This window comes from Pogoniulus pusillus, chromosome 17 (genome assembly GCF_015220805.1).
Source record: "Pogoniulus pusillus isolate bPogPus1 chromosome 17, bPogPus1.pri, whole genome shotgun sequence".
NCBI lineage: Eukaryota > Metazoa > Chordata > Aves > Piciformes > Lybiidae > Pogoniulus > Pogoniulus pusillus.
In genome coordinates, this window is record NC_087280.1 from 16,685,052 (window position 1) to 16,706,428 (window position 21,377).

At 41.3% G+C, this 21,377-nt stretch overlaps 1 protein-coding gene across 19 annotated transcripts in view; it reads left to right on the top strand.

Moving 5' to 3' along the window:
- Positions 1–21,377, top strand: part of MEGF11 (multiple EGF like domains 11) — a 408,774-nt gene that overhangs the window by 144,727 nt on the left and 242,670 nt on the right. For 18 of the 19 annotated variants that reach the window (XR_010305406.1, XM_064157920.1, XM_064157921.1 and 15 more), the window contains 2 exons: positions 16,620–16,733; positions 20,684–20,807. Coding sequence is in view for 18 of the 19 variants with exons in the window: in XM_064157920.1 (XP_064013990.1) it covers positions 20,692–20,807 (116 nt within the window). In the remaining variant the exon portion in view is untranslated. Of the gene's footprint in view, positions 1–14,828; positions 14,851–16,619; positions 16,734–20,683; positions 20,808–21,377 lie in introns of those variants that run through there. The other variant, XM_064157923.1, reaches the window with a different exon arrangement.

The window sequence follows — 21,377 nt, forward strand, 5'->3', positions numbered from 1 at the left end:
TGGTTTTGTATCTTTGGGACAATGTTTTGGGTCAGATTTTGACATTCAGTGTGTTTGCTAAGAAAATACAACAAACTTGGATATAAAGAGCATTTCAGGACTATGTAGATTGCGTTTTGATTTGGAGGAGGAGGCTAATATGATCAGAAGGTCAGAACAGCTTTGAAGAGAACAAATGTTCCTGGGCAAAATAGGGCCAAGTAGAAATGTCAGTTCCATGGAGTAGAAACACTGGGAAGGAAATGTAACAGAAAATAGTGTAGGTTAATGACACTAGTGTTTCTGGCCCAGAAGACAAAGACACAAAGATACGTGAACTATGTCATTAAATTTGTGTCTATCAACCCTCCATGCAGAAGTGTTATTTTGCAAAGATGCCCAGTGATCTGATCATCAGGCAAAAGAGAGCTAGAGAAATAGACAGAAGTAATTGTAGAAGTTCCAGTCCAGCTTCTGTGACAATTAGCCCAAGCTAGGAGATTGCTTCCAGCCTGCATTCACACCATCTGCTGATAGCAGTATGGTCAAAACGGGAGGTGTGCATACTGTGCATCATGAAAGAACTCAAATCAGTAGAGAAGGAGTCTTCAGAGCCTGTGGACTCAAACTTTTCTGTCTGATTTGAGAACCAAGCATTTGCTGAAAACTATTCCCTTACTACATTTTTGTGGTTGATGAGGCTTGGCAGGCATCTCCTATGGAATGTAGAGACCACATTTGACAAGTGCAGGTTTGGGCATAATGCTGCTAATCTATGCTTTTTCCCAGTCAGAACCTCTGTGTAAGCTCAAGTAGTGTAAAGCTAGACTTAAACTAGGACCATTAAGTTGCTGAATGTCTTCAGTGAAGCGAAAATAGTACCACATGTTGGCTTTGTGTTTGTCAGATGAAGGTTCTGGAAATGCTGCTGGTTTTGCTTTGAGTTTGGTAGAAGAGCCTTGTGACTTGCTTTATAGGGAGAAGGCAAAAAAGGGTCTAATGGTATAACCTGCAAAGTACAACAGCACCATGAAAACTTCCCTAGATTTGAAAATACTGGTTGTAAGCTGAAGAGTTTTAGAAGAGAGAGCCTACAGTTGTGTGAGTGTTATACCCTGACAAGACATTCACGGGTAAGAAAATGATGGGCAGAAAGCAAGGGGCAGCTAATTCACTGTTCTGACAGAGATGTCAGGCAGCTCATGTAGAAGGGTGAACAAATTCTGCTCTGCGGGTTGCTGTGGGAGTTTACACATCTGGGAGTGTCCCACTGAAAACAGAAGTCCCAGCAGAGATGCAATCAAGAGATCATGATGAGGAATGGGCAGAGCTAGTTGGCAGTGTTTTCTCTGTCAGAAAGTGCCAATAGATTAAGCTGTCTTTTTGTCAGAGTACGTGTGCTGGTTTTGACAAGGATGACTTCCTGGTCAAAAGGACAAAGGTTGTTCACCTCACATCACCAGCATTTGGAAGGAAACAGACTCAGTTTCGTATGACCTGTTTGCCTGACCTGTTCTTGAGTGAGGTCAGGATTTTGAACCTTTGCCTCTCTAGATGTGTTTAGGGGCTGCTATAACTTATATGCTATGATAATATACACAAGTGGCACTAGCATTCACCACTGCTTCTCTTCTACAAGGTCTGTGTTTATTTCAAAGTAGAATAGGAAATGTTTTAAGTCCTGGGAACTTTCTCAGGGAGGTGAAGCTCTATATTGCCTCTTAGTGCTGTCAAAACATGACATCACAGGATGTTAGGGGTTGGAAGGGACCTCCGGAGGTCAAGTTCAACCTCCCTGCCAGAGCTGGATCATAATCTAGTGCAGGTCACACAGGAACACATCCAGACATCAGTGTGATCTGGAACAGATAAAAGACTGGAAGGGCAGAGAGTGTGGCCTGGGGTGAGCAGGTGTCAGGGCAGTAGCAGAGGGACGCATTTAGAAATCTTCCATCTTTTAAGGTCCTCTTCCTGCTTTGCCATCTAAGGTGTTATAGATGTGTGTCACTTCTATCTTTTCTTTCTTGATGGTCACGAACACCCAGCACCATTTTAGGATTTTCACAAGTGCTTCTGCCAAGTTCTCCTGCTTCTAGACTTGCCTACAGTATTATTTCAGACTGCAATAAATGGAAATCAGTGTTGATATACAGCACTTCCTCAGAGGCTTCCTTGTATTCTCCTTTCACAACTCACTGATTTTTCTGCCTTTTTATCTGTGTGTCCCCCGTTTCATCTCTGCTTTTCTTTGGAAGATGTGTCTTTTAGTTACACTTAGCATCACAAGCAACATAAATTTAATGGTTTTAACATTCACTCCTGGGTTTTTTTCATCACCAAACCTGATGTTTACAAGTTTGAACATGCTGTTCTGTGTAAGACAAGCTGTTAGAAGAAGTGGGAATCAGGATGAGGAAGGGCAAACAGAGGATTTCTTCCAGGTCATGTCAGAGTGGTAGTGCTAATGTGTACATGCTTGTAGAAGACTTTAGTTTCTAGTTATAATCAATACTTGACATATTTTTCCCATGATTAAATTAAAGCTAGGAAAGTGAGATTTCCCTCAGGAGAAAACAAGTGGCAAAAGAGTTCATTGGTGATCTGTGTCTAATCCAAGTAAGTGCTGCAATTACCTCTACTTTGAGTCATTTATTTGTCCCTGTTTCCTCTTGCTGGCCTGGTGCCTAATAACTTTTGCCTTACCACCCACATGAAAAAGATAAATAGTTCATACATGTGGATTTGCTGGCTTCCAGTACTCTGCAAGACTGCTTATCAGTATGGTAAAACAAATCAAGATAAAGATACCAGTCTTACAGCTGCATCCCTTCTGCATAATATCCTGCAAACAACTCTACAGGCACTATGCATCCTTAAGATTCTGTGCCAGAATCCACATGCTGCAAGGTCATGGAGTAAGCATTGTTTTCTGTACCAGTAATGAGGGTAGCTGGATACCAGGTTCCAACTGGCTGAGCTGTGGGAAGCTTTCTGTAAGAATCCTCTTGCTCTGTATGTGTGTGTGTGTATGTCTTATAAGTTGGATTGGCAGTTGGTGTCCACTAATATATTTGCTAGGGGCTCGGTTTTACTCTTGTGTGAGCTCCATGTAGGATCACAGAATATTAGGGATTGGAAGGGACCTCCAGAAGTCATTGAGTCCAGTGTGAGTCTTCAGTACATGCCCAAGCTTTAGAGTTAGGTGTCAGCAGGTCACTGCCTGCTCCTCCTCTTGCCTGTCCATCCATAGCTGGGCACTGAAGAGGTGGTGTTGCGCATGACATAGTGACTTGGTTCTTTAGGGGTAGCTTCATGATAATGCAGTTATGAATCTAAACAGCTTAAAGAAAGACATTAGGTAGGCAAGTGTGACTGGAGACCATGTAAAAAGTCTTTCCCAGAAAATTACAGTCAAGCTTCATCTTCCCCACAACAGCAGTTTGATTAGATTCTGAAAGAGCCTTTTCAGAGTCACAGTGCTAGCAGTGGTCCTCACAGTAGGTCAGCTGGAACGTACCTGCTTGTGAGCCAGCTGTAGCCCTATTTCTTTGTTTCTAGGAATAGAACTCAGCAATCATTCTTCCATTAATGATTCTGCATCCTGAGTCTATTTCCCTGTGGCTTTTTGAAGGATTAACCATTGGAGAGAAATTATTCTTTTACACCTCACAATTTGCTTTTGATTTCTCTTAGATGACAGAAATAATTAAACTGTTTTGAATCTGGAGAATTAGGATATTAAGTAAGTTATCTGTTTTTTTTTTTCCCCCTTCCAAATCAAACTTTCTTTGTGCACTGCCATTGAGCTATGACAAACCTGACAAGTTGTTTAGCCAGTTGTTCCAGCGAAAAGTAGAAAGTATAAGAATGTTCTCTTTCCTGCTGCATGCCTTAGAAGGCTGGGAACAGATTATATTCATATGCAAAGCTGGAGATTATGGTAGCATTTAATTACAATTAATAACTCAATCTTTATGATGCTGTCAGAGAAGGACTGGTGTTACACTGTCTGTGAAGCACAGGGTTATTTACAACCCAGTTGTTTACAGGAAATGAACCAACCTCTCTATTATTTTTAAGGAAGTTCTGTTTCCTCTCTCATTCTCCCCCTCCCCAGTGGTTGATTTGACTCTTTCAGGCAAACATTGTTTATGACACATCTCAGGACTGATGTTGATTCAGAACTGAACTGATAGAAGCTGGGAATAGTTCAGTTGCAAAAACAAGCAATAGTTCAGGTGTTAAACTGCTGATGTGGAAAATTGCTGTGACAGTTACGATGCTGTTCTGTCTTTTACTAAGACTTAAACTATCATTTACTTCAAATGCATCAGCTGGTGCCTGGGTCCTTGGCACATGCCAGATTGCCCTGTCCTGCTCATGGTTGTGGTCATTGATGTTGGTAATGTGTACTCGTAGTCGAGAAGGCCAAGTGTTTCCTGGGCTGCAGCCAAAGAAATGTGATCAGCAGGATGAGGGAGATGATTCTCCTCTGCTTTGCTCTTGTGAGACCCCACCTGAAACACTGCATCCAGGTCTGGTGCCCCCAGCCCAAGAAGGACATTGAACTCTTGGAGTGAGTCCTGAGGAGGACCATGAAGATGAGCCATCTCTCTAGTGTGAATGGGCTGTGAGAACTGGGCCTGTTCAGTCTGGGTAAGAGATGGTTCTCGAGAGACTTAGAGCAACCTCCCAGTACCTGAAGGGGGCTACAGGAGAGGTGGGGGGGGGGATTTTTTACAAGGTCTTGTAGTGATAGGATGAGGAAGAATGGATTTAAGATGAAAGAGGGTAGGTTTAGACTGGATATTAAGAAGAAATTCTTTACAATGTAAGTAGTAGGCTACTGGAACAGGTTGCCCAGGGATGTGTTTGAGGTTCTGCCACTGTAGCCATTCAAGATCAGACTTGATGTGGCCCTGGGCAGCCTGATGTAGCTGGACGTGTCCTTGCTGACTGCAGGGGGATCGGACAAGATGACCTTTGAGTGTCCCTTCCAACCCCAATGCAGTCTGTGAATCTGTGAAGATGTTTTTCTGCAGAGGGAGAGACAGTGGTGAGACATCATTTAGGATGTTAAATATTGCTGCTGTCTCCTTATTAGAAAGAAGGCCACTCAAGTAATTAAAACAGGGTGAAACCTATCACAAGCAAATAGTGATGAGGGAAGCTGCCTTTTCTTTCTCAGTTTCTGTTGTCACTCTTTTTTAATGTACAGCATCCTAAAGTGCATGTAGAAGTGAGCATTGGGGGTTATTTAAAACCAGTAGTTGCTTTAGAACAGTTGCTTTGGAAAAACTTGTTCTTCAGAGTGTCAGATATAGTGATAAAATAATGATCCACTCATACAAGGTCAGCTGAAAGTGGGTGAGATTTACATGGCTCACAACACTTGTAGTTCCACAAGCAGCAGTACCTGCTTTCCTCTCCTCATTTATTTGGTTTTCCTGTAGTCTGCCATAATTATTAATTGATATAAGGAACCAAGCTTATACACATAACTTTTCCCATGGAGGTGAATCTGATATGCCAAAGAGAGGTGGTGGAAAGGGGCAGGAGTGAACAGGAAAATGAAATTTGGCAGAGAGACATAGGAAGCTCTCTCCTGTGAGAACTTGTTTATTCATGAACATCATAAAGCCCATCTTTTTTTTGGAACCCACTCACAGTGCCAGAAATGGCAGTGTCAGAAGAAATGTGTCCAAGAACAAGCATCAGATGTGAGGCTTTATGATGTCATAGCATCATTATGTCACTCAATGCCAAATGATTTCTAAGGCTGATTGCAAGCAATCATTAATCACTTTGTATTGAATAGCACGCCAGCTCCATCACATCTGGGGCAAGTACAAGTGGCACCTATTTAGCCAACATCCTGCTCTCAGCACTTTCACACTTTGTCTTTTAAGCTAAACCAAACTGCAAGAGATGCAGCAAGATTAGTACTAATTCCCTCCCCCCCATCTCTCTTATTTTTCCTTGCAATTTAGGTCATTGAAAGCCTTTATTCAATTATTAGTTCAGTCTTACCTGCTGCTACTGACAACAGTGTGCCACTGAACAACAGGGCATGTCCTAGAAGGAATAAATAGAGCTTCTGAAGAGTATTTAACTTTTCTGAATGTTGCTATGCTGCTCTGTGTGCTTGTTAGAGGAGAAGGGAGGTAACATGGGGAGTATTCCTTTTATACACAGCTCTGCTGGAAAAAAGTTGTTGCCAAACTCTGGTATTGGAATAGTCTCCCCAAACTCAGGGGTTCATTTACTGTGTGTAGCTAAAATTAAGCAAGAGTGTTAGGATATGTATTAACAGAGCCAAAAAGTCATGGGAAATGGGAGCTAATTGCCATGACACTAACTATAGAAGCTGCCCTATGGTGTTAACACAACACATTTCTTCTCACCTTCCTCTCTAGTTTATAGATAAACATATTAAACCTGCTGCAATGTTTCTGGGGAATCCCATGGCACTTTACATTGGTGAAAAATTTCCTTTTGCCTCCCTCCATGTTCTGACAATCGTGAACAGTTAGCTAGATGTGTTCCATCAAATTGGAATATTTTAAATGTAAATGTTCTTCAGTAGCTGAGGTCTCAGGCAGCCAAAGTGATTGGTAGCAAAATGTTGCATTCCTTTGAGATTATGAAATACTTTGGCCTTCTGTAATCATTCTTCTCTGAGGGTTGTACTCATTCCTTTGAAATTCCTGCTTCATCTCCTCAGCTTCTGTTATTTGTTTTGTCAGTAACTTCAGTCGAGATGGCTTGCTGTCAATCAGCTGCTGTCAAAAGATAAGTGAATTTCATCAGATATTCTGTTGGTGCTGCCCTGCTGCTGAGGAAGAATTTACCTGCAGATTCTGGTGTTACAAATGAGACTGAACTCATTAGTGTGCTAGCTCATCTGTCATACACACACCAGCTCAAGGAAGTGCAGGACAGGAAGAAGTGTAGCCAAAGATGGCCTGCAATCCTACTGTCTCTTAGAATATGCTGAAGAATTGACATTGACAGAAACATAAATTACAGTTATTGCACACTTCATTTTTCTGGCCCATAATTAGATAATTCTCCAAAGAACTTTTTATCACATGTATTTTCATTAATTAACATGAAATGTCATTAGCAGTCAGCTTTGCTTGATCAAAGACAGATAAGTTGTAGCAAGATTCTGAGAAAAGAACGTACCATTTACTAATTATATTATTGATTTTTATGGTCTGAAGAATCCTAATTATATGTGATACAAACTGGACCTAGCCGAGCCTGCTGGGGGTACTTTGAACATGAATAGTTCCTGGCAGTTCTGAGCATCTCTTCTGCATAAATCACTCCTGGGCCTGATTGTGCATCTGTTTTCAAAGGTGATGTTTTAATGGACTTTGAAATCTGAAGAAGTGCATTCTGTGTGGCTCCACATGAAAGAGGAAAGAGATTTGGGATTTTTTCCTCCTGATTATAATAATTCTGAAAAGATTTTTAGATCTGTAGGCGGCTACTTTTGAACAGTGGAAATAATATGGCATAGTTGATGTTAATTAGTAGGCCAGCCTAATGCACAATTTCCCATAGCTCCCTATGACTTTTATTTCTTTTTTTATAAACTGAGTTTTTAGTACTTTCTTCAAAGTTAATGATGGGTTTAGACTTGCAACATTTTAAGTTCACGTGAAAGTAAAAGCTAAAAAAGAGAAGGAAAAAAAACCACCACACCACCAAACCCAGCAAGTCACGAGGTGAATATTTGATGAGAACAAATGTAGATCTGAGAAAGGGGAACAATCTCAGATATGTCTTGTGTAAGTACACTGCTTTCACAGAGAAATGAAAAGGAATTTAGATCAATGACACAATTATGAGATGTTACTCTTACCCTTAATTGCTTATACTTAAGAACATGAAAAGCCTGGGTTTTAGAGTATGTGTCTGTGTATGTGATTAGCCTACTCAGTTGTGTGAAATGTCAATTTACTCTCAATTCAGGATAATAAGGTGAGATGTTACTAGTAAATATTTTGCTTAAGTTGCAAAGTGTGAACGTCTTTTAGAGCTAAACCAATACCTGTATTTCCAGCTGGCCTTTAGTGCCTCTTTTCACTGAGATGCTCTAAGACTTGAAGAGAATATTTTGACCAAATCCCTCTGAGGAGGAACTTAAAGACAGATAAAATGAAATTCTACAATCATAAAGGTTGGAAAAGATTTCTAAGGTCATCAAGTCCAACCATCAACCCAGCACCACCATGACCATTAAACTATGTCCCCAAGTGCCATGTCTACACCTCCAGGGATGGTGACTCCACCACCTCTCTGGGCAGCCTGTTCCAATGCCTGAGCATTCTTTCACAAAAGAAAATCTTCCTGATATCCAGCCTAAAACTCCATGGTGCAATTTCAGGCCGTTTCCTCTCATCCTATTGCTGGTTGCTTGAAAGAAGAGACCCACACCCACCTCACTAGAACATCTTTTCAGCACTGTCAGAATCAATATTCTTTTTGAAATAAATAAGTGTCTGGGGAAAAAGGATAATTGTTTACTATAGTTTTTAAAAACCAGCTTCCAGTTTTTAGATTTTCAATGTTGTTCTAAGAGCATCTGACTGCTCTGGCTCCCGCCTACTCATTCCTATTCCAACCCAGTGTTTCACTCGCTAGTTAGCAAACCAAAGGATTGAAGGAGTCTGAAAAAGGAATGGCTGGTCCTGTGGGTGGGCTCCAGATTTAAACAAATAAACAAGCAACACTCATACTTCATTTCTATCTGCTGTCTACTTTGGCATAGGAAGATGAGGGATTTTCTTCCTGAGTAGGTGAGACTGGACATTATCAGTTACGAAAAATAATAGAGATCCAGTGAACCATCACACTGTGCATTTATGTATGTTTCTCTCTGGAGGACAGTCAGGGAAGAAGGACTTGGGCATTTTACCAGGGATAAGACTGAGGCAAAGACAGCTGAATATATACCTGGCCTTTGGCTGACAAGTGTGCTTGGTTCACAACACTGTTTTGTTTTCTGCCTGTTTCTGTAGCATTCTCATCGCTGTAATACCCCAGAGCTGTAAGTGATATCTACTTAAATACTCTCAGCACGGAGTAAGCTGCACTAAGCTTATGTTACACTAAGCTAAAAAAATGTACAAGCAACTTCTAAGCTCTGATTTTAATGCCTCTACAGAGGGGTTAATAAAGCAGTAGTAGCAAAGCATCCTCCTGACCATAGAATCATAGAATCAGCCAGGGTTGGAAGAGACCACAAGGATCATCTAGTTCAAACCCCTCTGCCTTGGGCAGGGACACCCTACCCTAGATCAGGCTGGCCAGAGCCCCATCCATCTGAGGGCTGTCTGAGAGCAAGCTATGGAGAGGGCTCAGTAAGAGGACTTAGCAGATGGTACCTATATGATGTTGATGAGGGAAGAATATGGAGATGAAACCGAACATGTCTTAACCTGAAGGAGGGGGGTGGTAGGGGAGAAGAATACATCTGTAAAGAGATTGAAGTTAAGCCCCACAATTACCCCATAAATTCTTTACTATTCTCACAGTAGCTAAGTAAGTCTTCAATGCCAGATTTAGGAGAAGGGGAAAGAGGAAGCCAAGGTAGTTGCATGCACCAGTTACTCAGGTCTGCTTTTGTCCATAATGTTTTTTCTAGCTAGTGTTTTTCTGCAAGAGGAAGATACTAGCTCTAACCTGAGCAGCTCCAGTGCCATCTGTATCTCTGCAGATACAAACTGGCACAGTGAATTTTGGAGTCCAGCCATTTACAGCAGTTAAAGACTGGCCCTTACATCTTCTTCGCCTTCCTTCTGCATAAGACACTTCCCTGCAGCCCTTCAGTTCTTTGTGGGCTTGATCTTTCTGATGCATTTATGAATGTTCCTCTCTCAGCTTGATGACAGATATTTTGCACAGTGCCCTGTTACTGTAAGCCAGGTGCTTTCATCCTTAATGAACAATTTCCTGGAAAAAAAAATAAAGAAAAAAGGAATAAACAATAGATAAAGTAGGTCGTGGAGACAGCAGAGTCAAGAGCTTTGCATAGTGATGTAAAATTAAATAAGACTGGGGTCATGTTCTCATTTATCTCTCCAGTTACTGCTGTAACAGTATCTGTGATGGTTCCTGGAAAGATGAGGATATATTGGGAGACTGGATCTGCTGGGAATTTTGGCCACAGGCTCTTTTCTGCTTTGCACAGAAGTGTAAGACTTAGACGTTATGAAAGAGCATTTGCAGATGCTGCTGTTGCCCTTCTCGATCCACTGAGACCCATCTTGGTGAGAGTGCAGCTGGGTACTGCTCAGTAGCTGAATGAAGACTCTGCATGCTGCCTGTCTTTGGTTATGTATTTTGAAGGTCTACAGTCCCTGGTGGCTGGTCAAAAGATGTGAGCTTAAGTCTGCAGAGACATTTAGCTATATTCCTGAGCCTTGCAGCCAGCTCTTCCAGATAGCATTTGTGCTTCCATGTTCAAGCTGGTTTCATTGGGCAATCAGGACATGGAAAGGGATTCAATGTGTTTCTGAGTCTTGCCTTGACATGGAGTCAGGCCTTTGTTAGGACAGAAATCTGACTTCACTTTTTGATACGCGTAGAATCATGGAATGGGTTGGGTTGGAAAGGACCTTTAAGAGCCTCTAGTTCCACCCCTACACTCTGGGCAAGGACATCTTCCCATAGATCAGATTGCTCCAAGCTCCATCCAGCCTGGTCTGGAACGCTTCCAATCAAAGAATCGCCCAGTTTTGAGCCATGAGAAGCACAGGGTAAAAGGACAGAAAAGGAATTTTTACTCCTTCCAAAGGAGCAAAATAGAATTGCTCTGGGCTGGATTGGAAGTTTAAATGGAAATACTCTTTACAAATATGCACCAAAGGTGTTCAGGTAAAAAGCCCTCACTACAAGAAGGATGTGGATACGCTGGAGTGTGTCCAGAGGAGGGCCACTGGGTTGATCAGAGGCTGCAGCAGCTCTGCTCTGAGGACAGACTGAGGGAGTTGGGGCTGTGCAGCCTGCAGAAGAGGAGGCTCCCAGGTGACCACTTTGTGGCCTTCCAGTATCTGAAGGGGCCTACAAGAGAGCTGGGGAGGGACTTTTCAGGCTATCAGGGAGTGACAGGACTGGGGGGAATGGAGCAAAGCTGGGGGTGGGGAGATTCAGCCTGGAGGTGAGGAGGAAGTTGTTCAGAATGAGAGTGGTGAGAGGCTGGAATGGGTTGCCCAGGGAGGTGGTTGAGGCCCCATGGCTGGAGGTGTTTAAGGCCAGGCTGGATGAGGCTGTGTGCAGCCTGCTCTAGGGTAGGGTGTCCCTGGGCATGGCAGGGGGGCTGGAACTGGCTGATCCTTGTGGTCCCTTCCAACCCTGACTGGTTCTGTGATTCTAGAAGGAATTCACGTGCAAATTAGGCCCTGAGCTCGCCTGGGCCTACCAGGCCAAAACCTTCCAGAACTTTCCAAAAACTTCTCCCCCCCCCCCCCCCCCCCCCCAGCCTCAGGAGGCTGAACTGTCCTCCAGAACTGTCCTCCAGAACTGTCCTCCAACTAGGCCCAGGCCTCAGTGCCCCTCACAGGCCGCAACAGGCCCAGCGGCATAGCTCGGCGCCAGCTGCCAGCCAAGGGCCGCAGAAGGCCTCTGCCCCACAGAGCAAAAGATAACAGCGATCTCGGCAGGAGGGCAGAGAGGAGAGGAGACACAGCTGGGATTGGCTGTGCACACCCTTGAATAGGTATATAATACAGGAACAGAAGCACAGATTACAGTATCCTGGGCCTCCCTCTGGGACAGGCTCTGGAGGACTTTCTTTATGGTTATACCAATTAATTACCAAGTCATTGTCCAAGAGGACACAGCCTCAGACTGCGCCAGGGGAAATTTAGGCTTGAGGTGAGGAGAAAGTTCTTCACTGAGAGAGTCATTGGGCACTGGAATGGGCTGCCCGGGGAGGTGGTGGAGTCGCCATCCCTGGGGCTGTTCAAGGCAGGATTGGACATGGCACTTGGTGCCATGGTCTAGCCTTGAGCTCTGTGGTAAAGGGTTGGACTTGATGATCTGTGAGGTCTCTTCCAACCTTGGTGACACTGTGATACTGTGACAATTCTTAATTTCCATTAACCACAGCGATGGTTTGGGTGGGAAGGGACCTGTCAAAGTCACCTTCATCTTAAACTTCCCTTAGAGGTGTTTTGGGTTACTAGCACAGACCTTGTTTGCACACAGTGACTTTCTCTGTGGCATCAGCTTTCCACCCTGACCAGATCTGTTCAGACTCTTTTCCACGTTGGATGCCCAAACCTAAGTGCTTGTGGGTGTTTTCAGGCACCTACAAAACCAGCTTGATGCTCATACAGACAGAGATCTGTGCACGCTCTGATAGGCACATAAATTATGTGGACTCTTAACTTCAGGCTTTTAGCTTTGACGTGATTGAACCGAGTGCCATTCCTCCAGTATTGATAGTCTTCCAGATGTGCCCTCTAAGAAGTACAGGAAAGCACAAAAGCTTACTGCAGCTTCTAAAGAAACCTCTCATATTTCAAGTAAAATTGGCAGTTTTTAAGTGGCCACTCTAATTCTTAAGCTATTAGAAATCTAAAAATTGATTTAACATTTATTTTCTACTTAGCAGGCATTCATAGAAAAAGTGATATTCTGTATGGGCCAGTCAATGTCTTTAATAGCTATAGAGTTAAAAAAAATTTAGATTAAGATTTCAAAAAGCTGAGAGGAAATTGAATACAGGAAGAGAACCTCTGAGTGCTGTTGTAACAGAGAATGCCAGGGAGGATAACGCGCTGGCAAAACCCAGATGAAGACACATGCAATTGGACCAGTGGGGTTTGCAGAGGAAGCAAACGTTATTTCCTTAGTGTCTTATGAAGAAACTGAAGATAAAATGCTTTGCCCTGCCTGCAGCACTTTGTGAAAATGCATGTTTAGTTTCAGTGTTCATTTTATTCCAGTGTTAGGTTTCGTTTTATTTGGATTGCTACCTTCAAAGTTCAAGGCATTCACCAACTATAAAGCCAAATTGGAAAAGCAGAGTCTGGATTCTCAGTGCAGCTCCAAAGCTTGCAAATCAGCCTTCTCCCATAAATACTGCACTGTTTCTGGAAAAGAAGAGACAGGTCTTTAAATGAAAGATGAGATGTAGCATTGGGATGTGATAGTACTGCTGTAGATCAACAGCCATCAATCTGTGTTACTTAATTTGTCCCTGGCTCAGCTGTTCACTGTACTTGGGACTTTTTTGCTGTTTGTTTCATTTTATTTTCCTCTGAGATAAATGAAGACCAAAAGAAGGGGCCAATTGTTCTTGACAAATAGAAGTAATTTTTTAAAATATAACCGTAGAGCATATAAGACATTTTCAAACAGGGCCCTTTTTTTTTGTGTTTTCCCCTGACTTCCACAGCACTCTCACAGCATCATGCTTAATTTATTTCGCTGCCTGTGCATTGAACATCCTTATATTTCATTGCTCATTATTCTCATTTTCAAATCAGCTTCATGTGCACTCTTTAAATGCTGTAAAAGAATTCCTTTGGAATTAAGGATTTTTTAATTTATTTTTTTTAAGCTAAATACTTAAAAAAATATTGCTCATCTAGGCATGCCTGCCACACTTCAGCTGCTTTATTTATCCTGGGTGTTGTGGAGATACGAGATCTTTGTTGCCCTAAGTGTCTAAGGAAGCATATGTTGTGTTTGACATCTTGAACACGGATTAGGTGGGTGGCTATATGTAAGCAAGCTAACTTGGGTTCTCAGGAGATCAGCTATTTGATGCGTGTCAGCTTACTTTCCCTTCTGAAGTAATGTGTGTGAGGGAATGTCTGAAAAATGCATGGGATAGTGAATCTAAAGATACTGTTATATCAGAAGAGAATATGACTACCCACACAGTTTCAGCAGCTTTAAAATTCCACTATGCAGAAAGACTGGGATCAGTACAAGGGACACTGTTGAAGCACTGGTCGTCTTCCTTTTCCAGCCCCTCGCAGCACAGGTCAGATGATGAGATCAGAGTAGCAGTGTTGAGCAGACAAATACACAAATTGTCTGACTTCCCTTGTTTACCATATTTTAATTGAGAGGGTTCAGAGATGACTGCCCCAGGAGGATTTCTTAGCTTGCAGGAGGCTGTCTTCTGTTGAAATACTGCAGGGTACCAGGATTTTGCCTTTGAAGCCTGCCAACACCAACTTGCTTTTGGCAGAAAGTGATGGTGGAATGTCAGCCATGCCCCTGTCCTAACTGCCAGGGCTTGGAAGATCAGTTCAGAGCTGAGGCGCTACAAGCAACACTAGCGTTTGTGTGGACTTGAGTTTGGATTAATAACTTAAAGGGCCAAATGTTCAAAGGGCTGGCTTCCAATTCTACACTGGTAGTTGGGTACAAGTACAAAATTATGGGCAGCAAATCACAGATAATATTTTCCCAAGCTGACCTTTCTGAAACAGAGCCAGCAATTATCTGTGTTTGGGCACAGTTTCAGCAATGTTTTTAGGTGGTGTTAATGCAATATTTTCATTATACTTCTGCTGGACTATTGATTAAGTATTCAGTTATTTAAGGAAAAAGAAATTTAGTGCTGTGATGAATAATAGCTTTTTGGATTAGGATTTGTGTTTTGCATGAGCGTACATGGGTATAGAGTTTGTGTAAGTGATGATGAAGTAAGAGCGTCTGCATTTCTTTGTCTGTTGATCACAGAATGGTTTGGTTTGGAAAGGACCTTAAAAATCACAGATCATCAAGATGCTGATTTCCTCAAGTGGCTGGATAATGCCAACATGTTTGCATGCTCTGTCTTCAGTATCTAATCCCTTCAGTTTCCAATATGCATACTCTTTAAGCACCTGGCAGGTTGGTCAGTCCTCTTCTTCTCTCTCCTTTTGAAGATACTGAGCCTTCCAGACAATTCTGTGACTCTGTCACTGGAATTTCTCTATGCTCAGCTGATAGGAATAACATTGTCAGAGCTTTTGTATTCAGTACTTGATCCTTCCTGGAAGTGTTTGTGTGTTGAAAACAGCTTTACATTTTCATTCATAACCAAACAAAACCCCAAACTGTCAGCAGCAATATTTCTGTTGGTCATGACCACAATTTTTAGAGGTGACTAGGGAGTTCAAGCAGCTTAGTTCTTGACCACCCAGACAAAACCAACCTGTTTCTTAGCATACATTTTGAGCCCTGCATATTATTCAGCCCTTTCATGGTATCTCAAGTTATTAATCGTAAATGGAGGCATCCAAAAAATCCTGATCAGTTTTGAAACTCATGGCCTCATTTAGCTTTCATAACAGCTTGTTTCTAACAAAATCTGATGCAGAGCCAAATGAAGTGTGTGTTTAAAATGATCCCTTACCTAAACTATCATGAAAATTTCAGATGGGATGAGAAGGAGGAATGCCACAGAGGGCAGCTTGTTGGAAGCTTGCTACTACTTAGAGACTAAAATAGTGTAATCAGCAAACACTCAGTCACTTTAATGCTTCTTCAGTGAAATCCAACTTTCTGTTTTCTGGCTTAACTATGCTCTTGCGTTTTCCTCAGTTGCATACATGCAGATACAAGAATATATTTCAGTTGTGAGGCACCTAGATTTTCCTCTTTTGGTAGAAACTATAATTAAGAACAGAATTGGGTGACCTCTTGATAAATATAATACAATCAACATGGCTTTGTAAATGCTCCATAAATTGTTAAAGCTCTTTGAAATAAACATCAAGAAGATCCAGATGGGTTTCCAGAAGGCTTTTGCTGAGGTCTTTCATCAAACCTCCTCAAAGAAACAGAACTTTCTTGTTGGGATATTGCAGAAGAAGTCTGCATGTAAACAAAATGTTGTTTATCTGATAGGAAATTATGGGAAACAAAGTCTGAGAGTCAGTGATTGATTTCTAGGGGAGGAACAAGGAGGCATCAAATAAAACTGAGGCAGGCCAAAAGCAAAGGCTAAGATGTGAGAGAATCATGGGATTGTGGACACTATAATTTAAATTCAGAGAGTTGAAATTTACATTTTAATGAATTGAAAATGATTAGGCAAGTAACTGGAAGAGAATTCCTCAAATGCTATAAACCACAAAGATACTGTTTGTGGCTGTCACAAAGTTTAAAGTTGTTGGAAGCTAGAAGGATTTAAAAGGGATGTTTTATGAGGGCCAGATTCAGTGGTGTCCACAGGAGGCAATGAACACAGACTGGAACCCAAGAGATTCCATCTAAACAGGAGGAGAAACTTCTTTGCCATGAGGGTGGTGGAACACTGGAGCAGGCTGCCCAGAGAAGTTGTGGAGTCTCCTTCTCTGGAGAGATTCCAAACCTGCCTCGACTTTGTGATTCCTGGCAACACGCTGTAGGTGACCCTGCTTTCAGAGGGAGCCTGGACTGTCAGAGGTCACTTCCAGCCCCCCACCATGCTGGGATTCTGCTGCTTTCTTACACTCTTTCCTGAGTGTAAGGCTTTCTGAGAGCAGCGTAGTGGACTTTGGTCTGATATAGCACAGATATCTTATATAATTATTTAGAATGATTTATCTCATTTGTGCCTTAGTTTGTTTCCATTCCCCCAAACACACTTTCTTTAACCTATTATGTTTTCTGTTCTTCTCATTGATTGCTCACAGGGGCCAAGCAACTTCCAATAAGCTTTCTTCTGCTCTCCTGTTGATGTGCTGTGAGGCTTCATGTGCTGATAGCCTGTAAACCCAGGATCCACTAGGAATTCTTAACACTTTGAGGTAAGATTTTTTTTTCTTTTAGGCTCTTTGTTGAATGCATTTCATGGAAATGTGTGGGGAAAATTCAGGCTGGGCTAATCAGCTACATATACATTTAGACATCTAAAGGAAGGACCTTCAAAAGTATCTGTGGGTTTAAGAATATTGCATGCTGGGGAAAGACACTTGTGTAAATGTTTTCCCTAATTACAGATAGGCACCAAACAGGGGGGTTTTGCCTCACTTAGAGCTCATCCTAAATTAAGAAAAAATCATGCCATATAGAATGCTGTCATGGCCTGGAAATTCTGTTTGAATTTCTTGTCAAAGTCATGTTATGAAATGTTTTATGACAGAAATGTTAAAATTAAATGTTTCACTACCTTTGGCTCTGAACAGGAAATTCTCTAAAGGTAATTTTTAGTTAAATTTTATAGTCTGTTGGACAAAGAAGCAGAGGAGAAGCTTAATCTGTAGTTTTGGTTTGGTTTTTCTTCTCCAGCCATACCAGTCCTCTTTCCAGTCTTCACCAGTCCTTTGGTGACACAAGAGTATCACCAAAATTAGGTCCTCAACACCTAGAGAAAGCTTTAAAGGATACCTGCTTCACCCAGCAAGGGTTCTTTGGGGTCATATTTTCTTTGCATGTAGGTCCTAATCTTGTGGGGTCCTGTTGTCCTTAGCATGTGTTGTACAAACTGCAAAAGAGAGGAAGAAATCCATTTTTATTCCCACTCCCCTGTACTTCATCCAATTTAAGGGCTCACCCACCTCTGCTCTCTTTGCAAACCTCAGCATGATTTCCTTAAAAAAAAGCTGTAAAGTGAATCTACAAAAAAATAAATCAATGATTTGCTACCTACTAGTTTTGCTACAGCTGAAATTTGGGTCTTAACAGTGAAAGTGTTGTTTCCTTTCTTTGGTGATGGAAGCAGTGACTGAAATTTATTCCAAAGAGAGCAAGGTATGTGAGAATGGCTTATTCAGTACCAGGTACCTAACCTAATCAGTTATAATTAGCAGAGAGTGAGACACTGCTGAAAAATCACCAGCTTGTCTTTTGGCTTGAAAGAACCTCTTTCTTGCCAAATTATACCTGAAATGATTCCTTTCCCTCTTCAGAACAAAAATCAGACCTGGAGAGACAAAAAGTGAGAGTCCATTTAGGGGTTGCACAGAGGCCCTATGTGTAATTTATTTTCTTGTGAAGCTCAAAAGACTGCCTGTCCTCGGGAGAGTCGCAATGGAGACACTGCAAATGTTCACATAATTGGGCTCTGTCTTTAAGGAAGTTACAGGCATTGTCCCCCTGAAGGGCTGATGCTGCCTCCTTGGAGAAGTATTAAGCACAGTGCAGGAATGTAGAACATATTGTGGTGAGGAGTAAAAGCTGGAGGTGCCCCTTATTAGATGTCACTATTGGCTTCTTTTTTTATGTTGGTTTTTAATTTACATGATCCTGGATTTAGAATTTTAGTCTGAACTTTGTAATAGCAACCATTCCATTTTGGTATGAAGTCTTTTCTCTTAACAATGATCAAAATGAAATATTTCATTTGGATTAGAAAAAGAGTCACTTGAGATGAATGAGGTTCTGCTGCATTTGAAGGGTTGGATGTTTTTGATGTATGATCTAACTTACGGAGTCTGAAAATTAATTGTGCAAAGCAGTTCATTTATAAACAGATAACAAAATAGCATTAGCAGGAAAAGTTTAGGAAGCCATTTTGAACCTCTTTCAGATACATTGCAGACAAATATGCTCTGTGTTGTTAAGGCTTATAAATAATTCTTTGCTGTTTGTTTGCTTTCAAACCTAAAATGAGACATTGTTTTCTTGAGGAAAAAATTGAGACCTCTGATAACTACAGATTTCAAATATGAGGCTGCTTTGGTTAAAAGCAAAAAGCCTATTCTTTTTAGGTAGAAGTCAGGTTGGGTTTTGGCCACTAATTAATTTAGGGACAAACTCTGGCTGTTGATGTGTTCACAAGTTAACAAATAGAGCACGGAGCTATGTTTTGGTTTAACACCACTTCACATGCATGCACACACACCCCTTAATGATTTTATTTCCTTAAGCAGTTTTGCCTTGCTCTTTCTTTGGCCATTTGTGTTGATCAGCAGCAGGCTTTCCTCTGGTCCTGTCTAGCCAGCCTTGCTGTGTACTGAATGTGTAGAGGATTAAGAAGAGTGAATTGCAACCTGTAAATACAGCACTCAGAAGAACTTGTGCTCTGTGCTTTGGTATTATGCAAATGGTAGTCAGTGGAATAAGATATTCTAAAGATACTTTCTCAAAAGGGCAGTCATTCTGTTGAGCCTCATAGCTGAGTAGTTCACATCTCTTGGTACGTGTTTCAGATCAGGCTTTGAGTAACCTGTGTTCTCTGAAAACTTCAGTCCTACTCTCAAACAAATTGAGTTTTTGAGCATTAGATTTGCTGAACTTTCAGCTCAAGACCACTTGCAGATCAGTTGCTCAAGACATTTTTCCTCCACATAGAATCAGTGCCTAGGACAAATGTGGTGAATGTCTTCAATAAACAGACCTATCTCTCATGTTCCTGTCTCATCAGCCCTATTAATTTCCAGAGTCAGCTTTTGCATTGTTGCCATGGGACTTTGAAAAAGCCTGCAGGTAGGGAATGGCCACTCACAGACTTAAATCCATTGCATGAGGAACATTAAATCACATTAATTAACATTAATATGACTTACATGGCTTAAGACCTATCTTTGGGTTTAGCAGAGCTCTAGGAATAATATAAAAGATGAGCTGTTACTCCCATTGGGATCTTGACTTCGAATCCACTAAAGGCAATGGGTGTCCTTGAACTAGCTAAGGAGGCTTTGAATCAGTAGGTAATTTCAGATCAGCTTTCATGGCTATCCCTCTGCTGCTCATTCTGCTTTGTGATGACTTCTTTATGCTGGGCTGTATATCAGTGCCGTGCAGAGCAAACCATTTAACATCCCTTTTGCTGTTCTGGACCATGAGGCAATGAGCCATGTGTTTTTTTTAGATGAACATATGAAGATTCAATCTATTTTTAGGGCAGTCTTGTTGCCAGGAATAATTTATGGAACTTTTGATTTGAGTGGTGGATTTTGTGACAATGTAAATGCCTGAAATGGATGTTTAAAAATACTTTTTCCTGACTTAATGCTTAAGACATCAACACCTCCAATGCAGGTACATTTAAAAGTAGCTTTGTACTTCCTATTTATTTTGTAATTTTGGCTGATGCCATTGGAAACTTCTAGGCAAACACTACTACTTTGGTTTAAAGTGAGCAGTAAGTAAGTATAAGTCAGTACATTTACTAGATGGCCTGGAAGATGATAAAGAGACCACACCAAACAAATTCTATACTATTTATTTCCAAACTCAGTGCAAATAATTTTATTTACTGTTTAATGTTCTGCATAATGTGACCCAATAAGTTGATCTCTGTCATTCTAAGTGATTCCCCATCTAAGAGTTGAAGAGTGAATTGATTTTCCTTCAGTCATGTAATAAGCATATGTCTAAGATCTACCTTACTGTATTGACACATATAAAGCCCATTTAAATAAATCAAAGAGGGTATTTGGATATTCATCCGTTTGCCTATAGGCTGATGGAAGAATAGATTACTTTAATACATCAGTTATTTGTCAGTTCAGCAGACAGCTGTAAAAATTATTAGTATCAGAAATGTTCTTTGGCAGAAGCATTGGGGCTGTCAATATCTTGGATAATTTAATCAAGCTCACCAGGTTTAGTAGGTTTAAAGGTATAAGTTCCTTCTAGAGTGCATTTGTGCTTTTAAAATACTTCACTGTTTGTCTGTTTGCTTTTGCAAGTACTTCAGTTTGCAAATAACTCTACAGGATTTGGGTTTGTACAAAAGCAAGGATGAAAAGGTCTGGAAGGAGGTATTCTTCAAAATTATCTTTAATGCTTGTGCTTTATTCCCTTTATCTAGACACAACAATGGTGGCACATATGGTATTCAAGTGGATTCTAAAAGGACTCATTCTATCTTTTCTGCTCAAGACTACTCTGGCCCTAAACCCAGATGATCCAAATGTTTGCAGCCATTGGGAAAGGTAATGCATGATATACACAATTACTCTTTTTTTACAAGCTGTTTCAGATTTTTACATTTAAAAAGCACAATAAGAGCCATAATTTGATAAACAACCACCCTGCCTCACAGAAGAAAGTGAATTTACATGACAGAGATGGTACTTCTGAGTGCCTGAGGACTTGGATCTTCCCAATGAACTGGTTCTAAAGCTTGAGCTACAAAGCACATAGCCTTGCATTACCTTCTGCTCAGGTCTGCTTTAGAAAGCCCTTTCATAGTTTAAGCTAGAGAACTACACGGACTAACTTTCACTTATCCTGCACAGACCTAGAGAAGTGGTGGCCTTGTTCTTGCTTTTCTCTGGGTGCTGTCAAGCAAGACTATTTGAGATGCCTACTAAGTTTTAAGCTCTTCCTGCTGCAAGATGCAGGCTGCTTCCAGATGTCCTGAACTTTGTGACTGTATCTGCCAAATTTGTGTCAGCATCAAAGAGCAGCTACATGAAAGCACTGAGAATTAAAGGCCCTGGTAATTCTTGTTCTGTCTATTGTTAGTGTCCTAGTCCTAAAAGTGGATCTGTGCAGGACAC